This window comes from Fundulus heteroclitus, chromosome 11 (genome assembly GCF_011125445.2).
Source record: "Fundulus heteroclitus isolate FHET01 chromosome 11, MU-UCD_Fhet_4.1, whole genome shotgun sequence".
NCBI lineage: Eukaryota > Metazoa > Chordata > Actinopteri > Cyprinodontiformes > Fundulidae > Fundulus > Fundulus heteroclitus.
Genome location: NC_046371.1, coordinates 3,094,194 through 3,110,703, shown reverse-complemented (window position 1 = coordinate 3,110,703; position 16,510 = coordinate 3,094,194). Strand labels below are relative to the sequence as shown.

General features: G+C 40.2%; 1 protein-coding gene across 6 annotated transcripts in view; it reads right to left on the bottom strand.

Moving 5' to 3' along the window:
• LOC118564497 (neural cell adhesion molecule 1-like) overlaps nucleotides 1-16,510 on the bottom strand; it is a 51,533-nt gene that overhangs the window by 17,517 nt on the left and 17,506 nt on the right. For all 6 annotated transcript variants that reach the window (XM_036142736.1, XM_036142732.1, XM_036142738.1 and 3 more), the window contains 2 exons: nucleotides 15,045-15,169; nucleotides 12,437-12,617 (listed from right to left, as the gene is read on the bottom strand). In XM_036142736.1, coding sequence (XP_035998629.1) covers nucleotides 12,437-12,617; nucleotides 15,045-15,169 — 306 coding nt within the window. The remainder of the gene's footprint in view (nucleotides 1-12,436; nucleotides 12,618-15,044; nucleotides 15,170-16,510) is intronic.

The window sequence follows — 16,510 nt, the reverse complement described above, 5'->3', positions numbered from 1 at the left end:
GGACTCAACTGTGCCAATTTGTTTCAAGCTTAACGAATTATCGCAACACCAATTTTCCCAACACATCAAAAACATCTAGGGAGGGGTTTGAGCTTTTTCTAAATTCTGCAGCTAAACCAGAACCCAAAACATCACTGAGGCGAATCTTAAGCCCTATATTTATACACCGGCTTTTAATTGGTATGATTTGAAGAAAAAACAGCAGCCAGTTTAATGTTCAAAAGCAGCTTTCATGTTGACATCCTTTCACCAAAATGATCTGATGCTGGCGCCTTTTGCATAATTCAGCTTGTGCTACAGCTGGACGTATGATTTTGCGATTATGTTTTATAAATAATACTTATTCTTTTTAGGAGGAAAGATGCTTAATTCAGAGTCGGTCTAGTTTTGACAACTAGTCACTGAATCAGATGTTTGAGCCGGTGGTTTTAAATGTTCAGTCACACTAAGTGCTTCATAAAAGTCAATGAATGGAACTCGAACACCTCTGAAATGTGCCTGTTTTGAATGAAAATGCTGTTCAAATGAGCTTGTTTGTCAAATGGTAATTGAAGCACATGGTACCCTCGACATGTAAGTAGTCAGTGAGGCTCACAGGCAGCTGGAAGCCGCAGCTTCTTTAGACATAATACCTGGATTTTGTTGAATTATTCAAACTCCAGACTGAAGCAGGACAACACCAACAGAGTGTCTGGAAAACGGCTTTTTCCATTCTGTATCAGAATTCCAGTGTTTGTTTGTGCCTTTGTCTATTACCATTGTTTCTCCTCTTTAATAGCCGATGGAGTGGAGTACGAAACAGATCCGTCCTAAGCAGAGAGCTTTGAGTAACCTTGCATCTGAGAGCCTATTGAAAACCAACAGCTCCTGGTTTAGAGCCGCTAAAGAAAAGATTTGAACGCGTCCTTCAGCTACTTCTCGACTTTCTCAGTAGCAAGATTGGCATTCCAAGAAAAATTACATTTGTACAAATGCCTGAAAAATGATAACTTTTATACTCAACAGGCTACAAAGTTAAAGAGGACACATTACATCCAGGCTTCTGGTTTTCCCGTTACGCTGAGAAGAAACTTCATTGCTTCTTGTTGGTATTTAGTGGGCCATATGGGCAGATGCTCAGAGCGGCATTAGAAAGGGGATAATTGAAGTGCAGCTCACCCGGATGTCAAAGAATAACTCCCATTTGAAAAAATGGGTGGTGGGGGGGCGGGGGGGGGGGGGAAGTAATTTAAGTCGATCAGAATGAGGGAAAGTGACATGTTGAAACCCATCTGATGGTTTGGCCACAGATCTGACTTTTGAGGTTGAGGATTTTTTTCACCCCCCTCATCACTGGACATTTGGGTAACCCAGCGGAGGCGGTGGAGCACAGAATGGGAGCCGTTTCTGAGCCGTGGTAAAACGATGTTAGCAGCATCAACGCTAACATGGGGGTAATGTTCAAAGCAGTAACACTAAACACTGTTGATCAAGGCTCTCAGTGCTGATTCTGAAATCCTGAGTCTGACTCGCTGCAGGGTGGGGAGTGTATCTGGCCGATGATTTTATACCCGAACGCGAGGCTATGGCGACGAAAGCATGTACCGTTTGCACCAGTGGGAAAACTCAACAGCAACAGCCACTGTTCAACCACAAGAGAGCAGCATTAAGATGATTTTAAGACAAATGTTGTAGAATTAAAGAAGTTCACATAAAGATTTAACCATTGGCACAGATTACTTAGCTTCAGGTATAGTTTATACAGTTTATCTGCAATAAAAAGATGATTTTGGGGCGAGTTAGGCATTAAATGTATTGTCTGTCTGTTGTCTTGAATAGTTTTTTTATTGCTTTTATGCTGCATGTTTACTTGATAGTTTGTGTGTTCCAGCTCTGCTCATTCTCTGCTAATTAGTCTCCCTCCCTCAGCTGCCTTGCATGGCACAGTTGCTTCACATCTCGCCTGATTTCTCTTGGTTTGCTCGTCTTTTCTCCTCATTGTTCTCTGCTAGACTACGACCGTTCCAGGTTTTCTGTCTGTGCTCCACCTCCTGTTCTCCTAGGGCCAGTCAGTGAGTTTATTTTGTATTTCCTGCATTATTAAACATTTTCCCTCAACACATAGCTCCTGAGTCTGCACTTTGGTCCCGTACTAACCTTACCATTCATGACAGACGTTTTGTTTGCAGTTTGCCACAAGCAAGATTTGAAAGAAGATGCTCTGGTAAGATGGGACCAAAACATTCAACTCAGCACGGAAACAAGACGAAATAGGAAGAATACGGATTACCTTTAGCATCGTATCCCACAACTTTGTCTAGCTGTCACTAAAGAAATCAACCGGTTTTAATCAAAGTGTCAAACAATGTCAATTCTTGCTGAAATAACTCGACTGTTTAAGTTAAGCTACCCGCTGTTAATAACTCATTAATTGATATAATTATACAGTAAAATTGTCCATGTAATATGTTAAAGCAAAGCCTTGATAATATTTATGTAGGTATATGTAGGTAAATGAGAATCAAAAGTTTATTTTTATGTACATTACTATAATGAGCGATATTATTGGGGCAACTATTTCTGTTAATTTTGATGATTGATGAAACCTCAATTTATTAGGAAATCTGAAAATGACATAAAACCGTGGACATACTGAGAGTGCATGACTGCATCTGTGCAGCGGGGCGTGGAGTTGATGGGAACGTGGCTCCGATCAGGAAGCCAAGGCTGCTCCATTAGCGGTTCTCGGCTCGTCTGCACTGCTGGTTCTGCTGTCTCTTTAAAACACTAAATTTTTCACAGGGTTTAGACCAGACCAGGTGATTTGGCCATTAAAGCAGGTATAAGACAGCAGTGCCTCCAAAAACCTTGTTGCGGTTTGAAACAGAATATGACCGCTGGGTCCCGGCTGTGTTGAGGTGACTCCAGTCTCACCTCAACTCTTGAAAAGGTTTCGCCTCTCAGTTCTCTGAAGGCTGAAATTCTCATTTCTTCTTCCACTCAACTTTACATTTACGTACTTGGAGAAAAACCCTTCTTTAGTAAATGCTTTGGGGTTTTCCCTCCTTGTGGAGGATGCTATTGGTTGTGTCGGCCATAACAGGCATAACTTAACCTTTATGGAATAAAAAAATCACTTTTCATTGGTCTTATGTATTATTCTGGTTATCTGAGAAACTGAAATTTGGGTTTTTATTAGTTAAAATTAGTAGAATCAAAATTAGTGGAGATAAAAGTTAGAAATACATCACCCTGCGCGTCATTGAATCTATATACAATAATACACGTCTCACTTTCATTTTGTTGAATAACTGAAATAAATTAATTTTTCATTGGTACTCTAATTTATTTAGTGCACAGCTGTAGCGTTTGCATCCAGGAACCTTATGTTTCTGATTAAACTATAAAAGGAGCAAAACGTGTTTCAGAAGGAGCCTCTCGCAGCAGCATTGGGTCGCCTCACGGCGTCAGTCACTAAAGCCTCAGAAGCCAGGACTGTCGTGAAACAAAAAAAACAAATTTATTTCAACCCTACAATGGTTACATGGAAACACACTGATATACACTTACAAAAACGTCTCAAAGAATAAAATAATTTCACATTCTTGAAATGATTTTTCTCGCATTAAACAGTTGTTGCATTTACGTTTTTCTGACAGTCTCTGGGTTTTAGGTAAAAAGAGAGCATGAACTGTCAAAATAACAGCAGATTTGTTGTATTTATTGAATATCTGTTTGAAAAGACTATGTACACTTTTGTCCCGAGACATGATTATCTTTTTCTTTCCCCCTCATAACCCTCCATCCTCTCCTGACAAGGTGGTTACATAAGTACATGTTGGTAAATGAGCATAATATCATGTGGAAAAGCAAGAATCTGTTTGCAGTGATCACTTATTTGACTAGAACCAATGTTAAATTCTCAGTAAAAGTCATCTTTCCTTTTGTTGAACAGTTGGAGCTCGACAGGAATTAGGCACAGGACTTGCACTTGTCTCCTGTTTAACACATTCATAATGCTCGACTGAGGGGGGGGGGGCATTGGAGGGAGGGGCTTTGAAGCAGCTGCATTGCATATTCTGGGATACTGGATCATGCCTTAGTGTCAGCGTTCATGCTGCGCTCATGCCTTCGTGTCATTGTGGCATATCTGTGGAGCGAGGTCTCTGTTCGACAGGCAGCCGAGTCCTGCGTTAAGAAAAAAGCTGCTACGCCCTCCACATCCGCTTCCAAACACTGCAGACGCGTGATTTAGTAGAAGGTAGTTTCTGTACTCGCCACCCCTATGAAAAGTCACATTAAGGCATTATGAATGTGTTAGTGGTCAATATAAAACAAAGCAACAATACTGCATTGCATCAATCCAACTTCAACTGGTAACACTGACACACGTTCAAAAGAAAATCCCTTTCCCTAAATATATTCAGATACAGCGCTGAGAAAGACACATTGGCCCACGTTCTTGTTCTGCTTTTTTTGTTTGTTGTTGCTTTTCTGTCACATTTAAATGCTTCAGCTCATGTGTGGATGTCAAGGTATGATTTTATCATTCATTTTATCCAAGTAAAACCAGCCTGACTCTGTAAAACAGTAAATACCCCGTAAACCTAACGACTGGAGAAGCCACTCTTTTACTCACTCTGCTTTGCAGAATCATTGTAATTAATCCACATTAGACGGCTTTTAAGGAGCTGGTGATGCAAGAGATGGCAAATCCTCCAAAAAAGGCTAAAAAACTAAACAGCTGGACGTCTTTCGCTCTTCGACTGCAAAGCTTTCTCAATTCAAAGCGTGTGAATGAGAAGCTCCAAGCTTTTAACCTGTAGAGGTGTCCCATTCTGCAGACCCAGACTCACATGCAGACTGGCGTCCCCTGACATGAGGGTGGCGTTAGCGTCGCCGTTAACGTTACCGTTAGCATCGCCGTTAGCATCGCCGTTAGCGTCGCCGTTAGCCTGGATCACCGACAGATGTTTGCTCACACGTATGTTGAAGGAGGAGCCGCCGTTCATGCCATAGCATCTCTGCCATATTTAACTCAGGACTTTGAATAGGCCACAATGAAAAATATATATATTTTTTTTTCATTTTTGAGCAATTCAGAAGGGGCCTTGATGGTTTAAATTCACAAGACAATCACCGGACATTTTCCCTCAGGATTTACTACTCAAGAACAGAACTCCTGGTTCCATAAATCATGGCAAGTCTTCCACGTCTGGAAGCAACAGACCACCATCACTGCCTCCACAGTTGACACGCAGTGTTAGGGGTTATCTAATATGTTGTTAATTTAACACCAATCGTAAAAAGTTAAAGTTTTTGTCTCGTTAGCCCACAAAATTGTCCCGAAACTTTTTTTTTGGGAGAGAGAAATATGTTTTCGTTTGGGTCAGCAGTGGTTCTGGGCTTGGATGTCTCCCATGGAGGCCATTTTTGCCCAGTCTCTCTCTCTCTGTTACTCTTGAATCATGACCTTTGACCCTAACTGAGGCAGTGAGGACTACAGAGTTTTAGATGTGGTTTATCCTGAAGGAGTCGATGTGCAATCTACTTCATCTGGTCAGGCAGGATCTAATGAAGTGACTTTTTTTTAATTCTACACGTCTGCTAATAATCAGGCCAGCTTTCCAAAAAAATGTGTTCAGTTCATAAATTAGCATTTGAGGCAATAACTTTTTCACATCACAAACGACATTTCTCACATGATCCGAAGCATTTACGCGTGACAAAAAGGCAAAGCCGGAGAAATCTGTGGCAAATAGTTTTTCACAGCACTGCGCAACATGAAAACAGATGAAAAAGTCAGCTGAACCCAAGATCTCCCAAATTTGAAAATGATGCAAGTACTGAGCACCCTGTAATAACATGAAACCAACGGTCTTGACTCTTCATCTTTTTGTTTCCAAACTTGTGTGTGGCTGCACGAAGGTCAGAAGGCATAGAAAGCAAAGGAGTCTGGACCCGGAGATTTGAAAAGGTCCAGATTCTCCTCTTTCTCCTTGAACAAAAATCAGTTTATGAGAGCCAGAGCAAAGTCAGCACTGACAGCAGAAGAGTCGCCAGACTGCAAGACACGCACTGGCAGCCCAGGGTAGCTGAGGTCATTGACCGACAACACACACACGGGCAATATTTACACGTTATTATAAGTGATAGTCATCAAGTGTGACAGAAATATAAAAAAAACAACAACATAAAAGCACAAACAGAGAAATAAATTTGTGTTTATGGCAATGTCATGGTCCATAGGTGCCCAGAAGATCACACATGGAGACGGGGGGGAGGACACGGAGAAAACGGAAGCAGGAGATAAAGAGGAAAAAGAGGGAGAGAGAGATTGAAAAACAGGTTTAGAAATTCAGAAATTCAAGTCTGTAAAACTATCTCAAGACTAAACAGAGGAATACAAACAGAAACTCTAAGTCAGAGGCTGAAAAAAAAGAAAAAAAGAAAAGTCATAGCATGTTAGTAGCACAGCAAATGAGGGATGTTTAATGGCAGAAATGGATGGAAGGTCTCACAGAGGAAGATCATGAGGGTGACCACAACAATAAAGAGCTTTAAGGCAACAATCGCTGTCTGCTTTTAAATCAGGCATGTTCTACAGTTAGATGGAAACCTGAAAACGGATGAGCTCTAAGTAAGGGAGGGCCAGTGGTTTAGTACAAAACACTGGCATGTTCATTCAGCTCAGCCACTAAACAATCCCTGGGGAAATCTTTGGATACAGAAAAGCTTCTAATTCCTTTTCAGTTATTTAAATTTGTCTTATACGGTTACGGCTGCAAATCCTTCTTTTTCTGTTTTTGTCTGAATAAAGTAAAGAAAAGAGACGTTCAGTCATGATCTGAAGATAACGGTGCGGGAATGATTGGGAGAGTCAAAGCAAGTTCCAGATTCCAGGAAGAAGATTTTACATCTTTCTTCCACTGACAAGGACCAGAAAATTGACTGTTTGGACAAATGTATATTTGTTATGGATGGATAGAGCAGAGAAGCCAAAAGATATGTAACATTCAACTTAAACAATACTAAATGTAGGGGGGGTTTAATCTATATTTTTATTTATGTCTGTGGATGGGAATGAAATTAAAATGCCCGAACACCAAAAATACATTTCTATTCGAGGTTTTACACCAAGACATTTTCATAGCAGTCCTGTCCAGAACCATAGTTGCTAATGATCAATAATCAATTTCTAAAATCATTTCTAATCATTACAACTTTTCTAAGTGGACAACAACCAAAAACTTTAACTTGCTGCCTGGAGAAGCTATCTCAAGATAAGTTTGAGCCCAAGTCTGGGGCTAAAATTCCCTTTAATTATAGAAAAAAAGTGATTCATTGAGAAAGATTGCAACTGTACCAACAGAGTTCATTATGAATAATTCAATAAGCAAGAGGTTTAAAGAAATTATCTTTGCACGCTTATAAAATATGTCTTCCACATCAGGCAGTTCATTAGAAAGCTTTCTAGGTAGAAACGTGCACAAAGAAAAGTAGGCGAGATAACCACGACAAAACCGTTTCTTCTGCCACCATCACCCCATCGGGCATGGAGGGGACAACGGTCCATGCAAAAACCACGCTGCCAGGACAGAAGCCGGTCATGAGGTTTTAATGGATGGAGGGGTGACGGCATGGCACAGAACCTCAGCGCATGATTCTTGGAGGTTTTACTTTAATTTCAACCTTAGCTGGGGAGATTTGGATGATTGTCAGTATGTCCAGGTAAAGACGGGCTAATCAGAGAGCTGTATGTGCATCTCAGTAGGGTAGAATATTTTTAAAAAGTTTGATTTTTTTCCAGTAATTAATGAAAACAAAAACAAAACAATTGTTTTGCATGGTAATGTAAAGTTGAGTGGAAGGAAAAACTTTGGTAGAAAAAGACGCACAATTCAATTCAATTTATTTAATTAAATAATAGGGAAAACCCACAGGAAGGGTCAGACAGCCCCAAATCTAAATAACTATTCTTCAGTCAGTGAAGACTGAGGGAGCCACAGCGTCTGCTCGTGTTGGTCCACTGTGCCGTGTCAAGTCCAAAGTGTAGGCTCCCGATCCGGTCCACTTTAAGGACCATGGTGTGAGGAAGGTGAGCGACAGCAGTGCAAATGTTGCCGATGAGCTGAAGCAACCTGGGCTTCTGTTACACGTCAGCAGAACCACAAGCTGATCTCCTCCGTATCGATCCAGTAACTCATGCAAACTTAGTCACCGCCAAGAAGTGCAGATACTGTCTAGTACATGGTCATACTTTACAGCAGGGCGTCGTTTTTATAACCAAATGTTTTCCATCCACTAAACTTTCCATTCATTAGCATGGATACGGCCCTTTCTGAACATGCAGCTTCTTTAGCCATCACTTTTTCTTTGGTTTACTAAAATTCTGCAGGGCGTCGTCATAAACGTTCGAGTCAGCGTGGTCATAAATGTTTGTGTAGCTCATAAAATAACAATCGCTGCGTTTAAATACCTTTGTAAAAAAATAGATTTTAGAAAATCCAATTTCCCTGAGGAGCTGCATTCTGGGCTTTTATGAGCTGGAAGCTACAATCATCAAAATTAACAGAAATACATGATAACGTATAAAGATTTTCACCTTTTGAATTAATTAAATGATGAAACATAAACCAGCTTTGCGATGATATTCTATTTCATTGACTTGCACCTTTTGTTAATATTTAATCCCTCCACCGTGGATCGAAGCCAGAAAAATGTCTAAAATCACAGATCTCACCGTTTTAAACTTAAAACTGTTAAAACTTAATGCTGAGACGATAAAAGCATACATTTAAATGGCTTCAGGTTTCATTTGTGAAACAAAACACAAAAGCCTGCGTCTCAGCTGCATGTCAACGCTGCATTTGGACTGGAAGCTGAAGTTAACAGGACGGCAGCTGCTTCGGGTGAGAGCAACCAGACGCAGCTGCAGGAGAGCCAAAAGAACAAGCTAGATTAAATGCAGATGTTGCATCTAAAAATAAACCTCGGCAATTTCTTCTGCTGAAACTGGCTCAGCGTGGCTCGAAGCGCAGAGCGGGGAAAAAAAAAAGCAACAACGCTTCAGACGGACCAAAATAAACTGTAACAAAACAAAGTTAAATGGGAGTAATTACAGGAATTAAAGAGGGGAGCGACTTGGATGAAACCAAGAGGCTAATGTCTGCTACGGTAGAATTAGGAAAGATCCAAACCTCCCACTGCTACATGGCTGCTGCCCAGACAGCAAATAATAAAACAAGGAAAACTTGTTTCTTCGCGTGCCATGCACAGCCGACCAATGCCTTTTAGGTATTTCAGTTAAAAACGGCAAACATCGATTTGAACTGGAGGAGGCACCATGCAAAAAAAAAAAAAAAAAGGCTGCGAGGGCTGCCTCCCCAGCGAACTAGGCCACAGAGCGTGTATTCGGGTCAGTCACAGTTCCTGAAAACAGCTCAGTGAAAATAAAAGACACAGAGCAGGCAGGGAAATGTGAAACAGGGATGATGGCCTGACATGTGTGTGAAGTCAAAGAGGTTAGCGTCCACATCGGGACATAGCGATGGATGGAAAGCGCCAGAGCAGCCGCTGCATTTATCACCCTCCATCATACATGGCACAGGTAACACAGGTAACACAGGTAACACAGGTAACACAGGTTATCCTCTCAGGGGGTCAGCTGCTGGAACTGCATGTAAAACGTCTCTCAGTCGAGGTCTTGGAGAAGTATTAGCACCTCTTTACAACCACATCTAGATGTTTTGGGGGATTTTAGGCGGTAAAACAACACTAAGTATTGGATGATTATGAAGTGAAAGAAAATGACATGAATTTTAGGATTTTTGGCAAAGATGATTATTTTTATATTCAGACCCACTGAGTCAACACTCTGTAGAACCTCCTTTGGTCTCAGTCCAGCTGGAAGCCTGTTTTAGGTACGTCTCGGCTAAATTTTGACTTTTATCTTTGCAGATCAATTTAAGCTCACTTAAAGCCTGGATGAAGAACATCCGAGATCATCGACCTTCACATATTCTCAGTTGGATTCAGGTCTGGATTTGACTAGGCCACTCTAAAACAGGGATCATCAAGACATTGTTGGCAAAGGGGAGATGGATCTTTGTGTTCTTTTGGGTCAGCAGAGGTTCTGGCCTTGGACCTCTCCCATTTGAGAGCTGAAACATGACGTCTGACCTTAACTGAGGCGAGTAAGGCCTGCAGAGCCCCAACTGTTGTTCCGGGTATTGATTTGACGTCCTGGACGAGTCGATGAAAGAATTACTGCTTAAAAGGGGGAGATGGAAACAAATGTGGCGAATAAGTTCTAACGTAGCGAACGTTCAGATGACGGATCAGCCGTCGCCGTCTTCCCGGACATTCCCAAACCGTGCAGAGACACGGCTGGAAGTGTAACCTCACCAACACGAGTTCACATGACAGCAACACATTCCTGAAAACCTGCCTCCTTTTTTCTCAGATTTGTGCTCCATGCTAGTTTGCAAACCTCTACTTCCACATCAAACTCTGACTAAACGACGTAATGAGTAGCCTGGTAAATTCGCTCCAAACCAGGAGATGGAAACGCGCCTAATTTGCACTTTTTTCATTTTTGCGGCACTAAATAAGCATGAAATACAGGACTTTAGATCCTGATATGATGCATTGCCTACTTCATTCTGTCAGAGAGGTCCTATGAGGGAATATCTGGATCCTGCAGTAATTAGGCCTGGTTGTGGCTGACAGAAGTGAACTTACAGTTAAAATGTGGGTGATCACATCTTATTAATGGTTTACAGGGGCTTGGTCACTTTCACACACCACCAGGTTCATAGCTTGCTTCCATTAAACAATGAAATCATCGTCGTTTGTTTTCCTATAATATGATGATGATCTGAAACAGTTAATAAAATGTTTGGAGGGATCGATGCTTTTCCCGGCACCGTGTCATTGGTCTGAATGCGAGCGGAGGGCACCTCGTGGTGACGTTAGACGGTTTTAGTTTGCCACACCCTCTGTGAACGCCTGTGACCCACTGAAGGCTGCGTGGGCTCCTGGTTCTGTGTTTTTTCACAGATCACGAGCCAAAGCCTCTGCCAGTCACTCCGGTACAAAGCTGACATTAATCCTTTCTTAGAAGTTCGCTCAAAACCATGTCGTTAAGTCTGAAACAGTCTTCTTCAGCTTGATTTTTACACCATTTCTGGTTCTCTGAATTTATCCCCAGCATCACCAACGCATTAGAAAACAATCAGCTGATAAAACGTCCGCTGCTTGGTTGCTCCCCAACATGCACAGTTACTCACTGAACGCTGTTTTTATCGAGAACGACGGAATAAAAACTGTTATGTGAGCTAATATGGAGATTAAATCTGGTTCATATACTCGTTTGCTGACAAGACACCGGCTTATTCGCCTGATCCTCAGGAGCGTTTTTATTGTCTTCCTGACAGCTAATGGGATGTCAGCCTGATTCAATGAACTCTTCTGAGAAAATCAAATAAAGGGTGGAAGATGTGAAAAGACAGACTGCTAATGGGAGAAAAGAGAGAAAAACATGATGCTTTTTGGGGGAGATTTAACCCGTTACTCTGCGCTGGTTTTGTTTGGATGGGGAGGCAGCCCAAGGTTGAAAGGTTCACTTTAAACAACAACAGAGCCAAGGCTGACCGTGACCAACTCTGCAAAGCAAAAGGACCTGGGGTGTGATTACTTCTTTAGGTAAATAAAAAAAAAAAACTATCCAATTTATGTACGATGGGCTGCAAAAATATTCATGCCTCTTTAACTTGTTCCAGTCATTACAGAACTACGGCTAAATTCAAACTATTTTAGTGGGATTTTTTATTTATTTTGCAGTAGTGCATGTTGTGAAATGGAAGGAGATGCATCATTAAATTCAGCCAACCTGAGTCAACAACTTGTAGGGTTTACTGTATCTCTACCAGCTTTAAACGTCTAGAAATGAACATTTTTGTTGATTTTTCTGTGCAAAACAGTTGAAGCTCAATCAGATTGGCTGGAGAGAGTCTGTGGACATCGGTTATCAGCTCAGTTAGGTTTAGCTCTGAACTTTGACTAGGCCATTCTGAATCAGTAATACAGGAATGTTTATTTCAAATCAAGTAAGTAAGTACAGAGAGCAGAAGATACACACGCACCAAAAAACCCTCAGATATTTATTTGTAAAAACATTTTCCGCACCATTTCTCATTGTTCTTCCATGTCACAAATGTGCACTACTTTGTGTGGCTCTTTCAAATAAAACCCTGATAAACTACGTCGAGGTTTGTTGTCCAGCGGGAACGAACACTGAACTGAAAAGAAAAAGAAGACAAAGTGTTTCTTCTTTGCTGTAGATTATTCATGTCAGATCACCGACTACCCCGACAGAGCTCTGCGGTCACGGTGGACGCCTGTGTGCTCCGCTGATGTTGTGAGGATGCTGGAGGTGGGGTGATGGAGGCGGTACCTGGGACGGTGGTGGGCTCTGTAGCTGTTCTGAAGGAGGTGACGGACGGCTCAGACGGGCCCCGCTGGTTCACTGCCACCACGTGGATCTCGTAATCTGTGTTCCAGTCCAGGCCGGTCAGCGTGACGTAATCGCTGAGTGGGGGAAGGCGCTGCTCTGGTTTCCAGTCGGAAACGTGTTTCTGAGGAGGAAACGCAAACGGGACAGGAGTCAGCGGCGCGCAGCAAAGTCACTATTCTGTTTAATACTTCAGACTCAATGCATAACTCAACACGTTTAAACCAGATTTACACATAAACTTTGGCAAATTAAATCAGATTACCAAAATGGTTTACATTTGCTTTATGCCAAAATAATGAGAGGGCTTTTGAGCAGTTTATTTGAATTATTTTTGAATTATTTTTAATTCAGATAATTTAAGGTTCCATGTTAACTAGTCCCAACAGCCAGTCCTCCACCACACTGGGCTTAAAGGCCACTGAGCGACGAAGAAGCTATCACTGAAAAAAAATAACATAAAAAGACATCTAACTGTCTGTAAATGCAATCATAGACAAAAAATTTTGCTAGCGGAGACATGTCCCAGCGGATGAAACAGAAAAGCGTTTGGTCATACTGTCAATGGGGTGTACGAGCCAGAGAAGCCCACCCTTACTATGACGTACAGCACTAGCAACACTGCAAAAATAGACCTAAAATAATACTTTTTTTCTTGAAATGAAACTATTTTTCCTTGATTTGAGCAGGTAAATAAGACTATTTGTCAATGGAATAAGATTTTTGCACTTAAAATAGGAACAATTCATCTCTGTCATCTTATTTCAAGTGCAGTATATCTAGTTATTTTATTTTAGGGGTAAAAATACTTATCCCATTGGCAAAAAATCTTATTTACCTGCTCAAATTAAGGGCAAATACATTCATTTCAAGAATATTTTACTTTTTTTTCAGTTCTCTTTTTGCAGTGTAAATAGTATGAATGCGCTTCACCTGCTAAACTTGTCAAGACATGGCAGCCATTTTTACAATTTTACAATACATGCAGGACGAGCACCTCATCACAACCAAATCACTGCTATATTGTTGTAATTAGCTGTAAAGTGAATAGATTTTTGTATTTTCCTTTATCATTATATATTTATTTTCTTCATGCTTGCTTGTGTTTGTATGTGTAGGATTTTTTTCTCTGTTTATAAAAATGAACAGCATTGTATAAAACTCGATTTGCTGTGAAGAATGTGCTGTTTTAAAAAATAATGTATGCTCAACTTGCCATGCAAACCTGACCCAGTTCACTGCAAAAAGGAAAGTAAAAGTAAGTTAAGGTTTTTGTGAAATTAGTGTATTTGTACTTCATTTGAGCAGGTAAATAAGATTATCTGCCAATGGAGATAATATTCTGATCCCTAAAATAAGATAAATAGATAAACTGCACTTGAAATAAGATGATGCAAATGAATTTTTCCTATTTTAAGTGCAAAAATCTTATTCTACTGGCAGATCATTTACACTTGCCAGCTCAAATCAAGGACAAATAGACTAATGTCAAGAAATAGTTACTTACTTTTAGTTCCCTTTTTGCAGTGTTACAGCAGTTCTGTGAGGAGTTTTGGGCCAAAATTACAGCAAACTACTGGAAGAAGCTTGAGAAGCTTGTTATTGTGGTGTTTCGCCGCGAGTCGAATATTATCTGGAGGTAATAAATCAAAAACACCAACCAGGAAGTTCAACCATGGTCTTGTTGCTCTTAAGACATTAAGGCTTTGAGACAAGTGTCATATTTTGTAGAGACCACCAAAAAGGCCTCATCTCATCCGAATCTCTGAGAAGAGTTAAAAACATCAGGAGAAATGGGCCAGAACAGTGAGAAAATGTGCAGAAACTTTACCGCTCTCATTATTTTGGCATTTAGCAAATAGATATGTTTGATTTTCCAAACTGAGCCTAAAACACAAAAAGTTTCGCCTGATTTTGATTAAGAGCATGTGGGGAAAAAATGTTTTATGAGTCTTCATCCTGTGCAGAATATGCCTGGAAGAAGAGATGCTGTATCGACTCGCTGGGAACCTTCTTGCTAATTAAACACTGCAATATTTCCAGTGTTTGGTTTTACAAATTCTCAATTACAACCGCGCAATAACCAGCAAGTCACATGGGTTAAGGTGGGCTTAACATTGGCCCAACCTGTCACAAAGAAAAATGAACTCAGCCTTCCAGAATGAAAATGTTTTGTTTTTTCCTTTAATGCCATTTAACAGAACACAGTTGTAAATAACCACTGGTTGTAAGCCAACTGGGGATTTAGTGTTACTTTTAATTTTCATTTCTCCTCAGTGAAAAATGCTCATTTAAAACTGGCAGAATCCAGTCTGGGAGCATGTGTTTATTTCAAGATGAAAATTGTAGCACTAAAACAATGACTTGGATTAAAGTGCATCTCAATGTGTTGCTGTTGGCGCTTATCCTCAAGACAGGACCCAGCTGGTATTTCCTGCTTCCATTCGGCAGCGGGATGTTTCCAAGACTTTATTATTTCTCGTGTAATCGGTGAAGAAATGGAGAAAAATGCAAAGCGGCACCACGTTACCTCCTGGGCCGGTATACTCACAGCCTTGTATCGCAGCAGGTAGTGTTTGATAGGTGAGCCTCCGTCATCCTGCTTGGTCCACTTGATTTTAACAGAGTTAAGGTTCTTTCCAGGCAGGACTTCTAGTATTGGAGCATTTGGTTCCCCTGCACAAGACCAAAACACCACAATTAGTTGCATTGATATGTTCAGCCAAGTTACTGGTTTTGTGTTTTAAACTCTTTAAACGCATTTTAAGTTTAATTGAACAAAGAAATGGTTTGGATTTAGCTTGATAGGGGTTCTGTTTAGTGGTCATGGGTAGTCAGCTATTTTCCTGCAGAGTAATCTGAATTTGCATAAAGAGCAATATTCTTAGAACAAAAAGAAGCTAAGTTAGTTCACTGCAAAAACGGATCTAAAAATAAGCAAAATGTTCCTAAACATAGTGTTTTTGTCCTTGATCTGAGCAGGTAAATATGATCATTTGCCAATGGAATGAGTATTTTGACCCCTAAATTAAGATAATTAGACATCCTGCACATTAAATAAGATTATGGAGATGAATTGTTCCTATTTTAAGTTCACAAATGTTATTCTATTGGCAGATCATCTCTTTTACCTGCTCAAATCAAGGACAGATACACTAATTTAATTTTTTTTTTACTTATTTTTAGTTCCGTTTTTGCAGTGTTATTGAGCATAGTTCAGCTTTATAGAGCAACTAAAACAGTTGCTTAACCCTGTTTAAAAGCCCTTCACAATCAATATTAGCTTTGTTTTTAGCTAATGCTAAATAAACATGTGATGGAGCACATTTTTTTTAAATGTACACTTTTCACATGGAGATGAACAAATAGGCAGATGTTTGTTCATCTCTGTAGCACAATAACAGCTAAAAGATCTGTCTATGTAACTTGCATCATGATAAACCCAGCAGCTCCCAGTACTGGGGGAGAAAATTAGGCTTCTTTTTTTCTATGGTAATTACTGTAAGTTCATTTTTGTTAAAAATAGCTAAATTGGTGTCAACATATTTTCTAAGATTTAACCAAGATTATTTAAATGGAGTTAGTAATTATGGAACAAAGGGTGATTACATTCAGGCAGTTAAGTTATTTTGAGCAAATATTTTGAAAAAAAGGGTGGGGTCTTAATAAGTTAAGAAGATATACTGCATCAAGTAAACAGCACTCCAGCATCACCTTTGTTAGCATGTGATACTGCAGCTTAGACAATTTGATCACCTGGCGGCCTTTTTTAGACATGCTGAAATAATATATATATATATATATATATATATATATATATATATATATATATATATATATATATATATATATATATATCAAATGTCACAACAACCCCAATAACATTACTTAATCTCATACTGAGCTATGCACATGCTCAGTCTGTGCCGATGAATGTTTTACCGCTTTGGCATTACGCCTCACCGTTGTACTTTATATTTAGCTAGTATTTTTTTGGACTAGGTGGCAGCTTGAGAG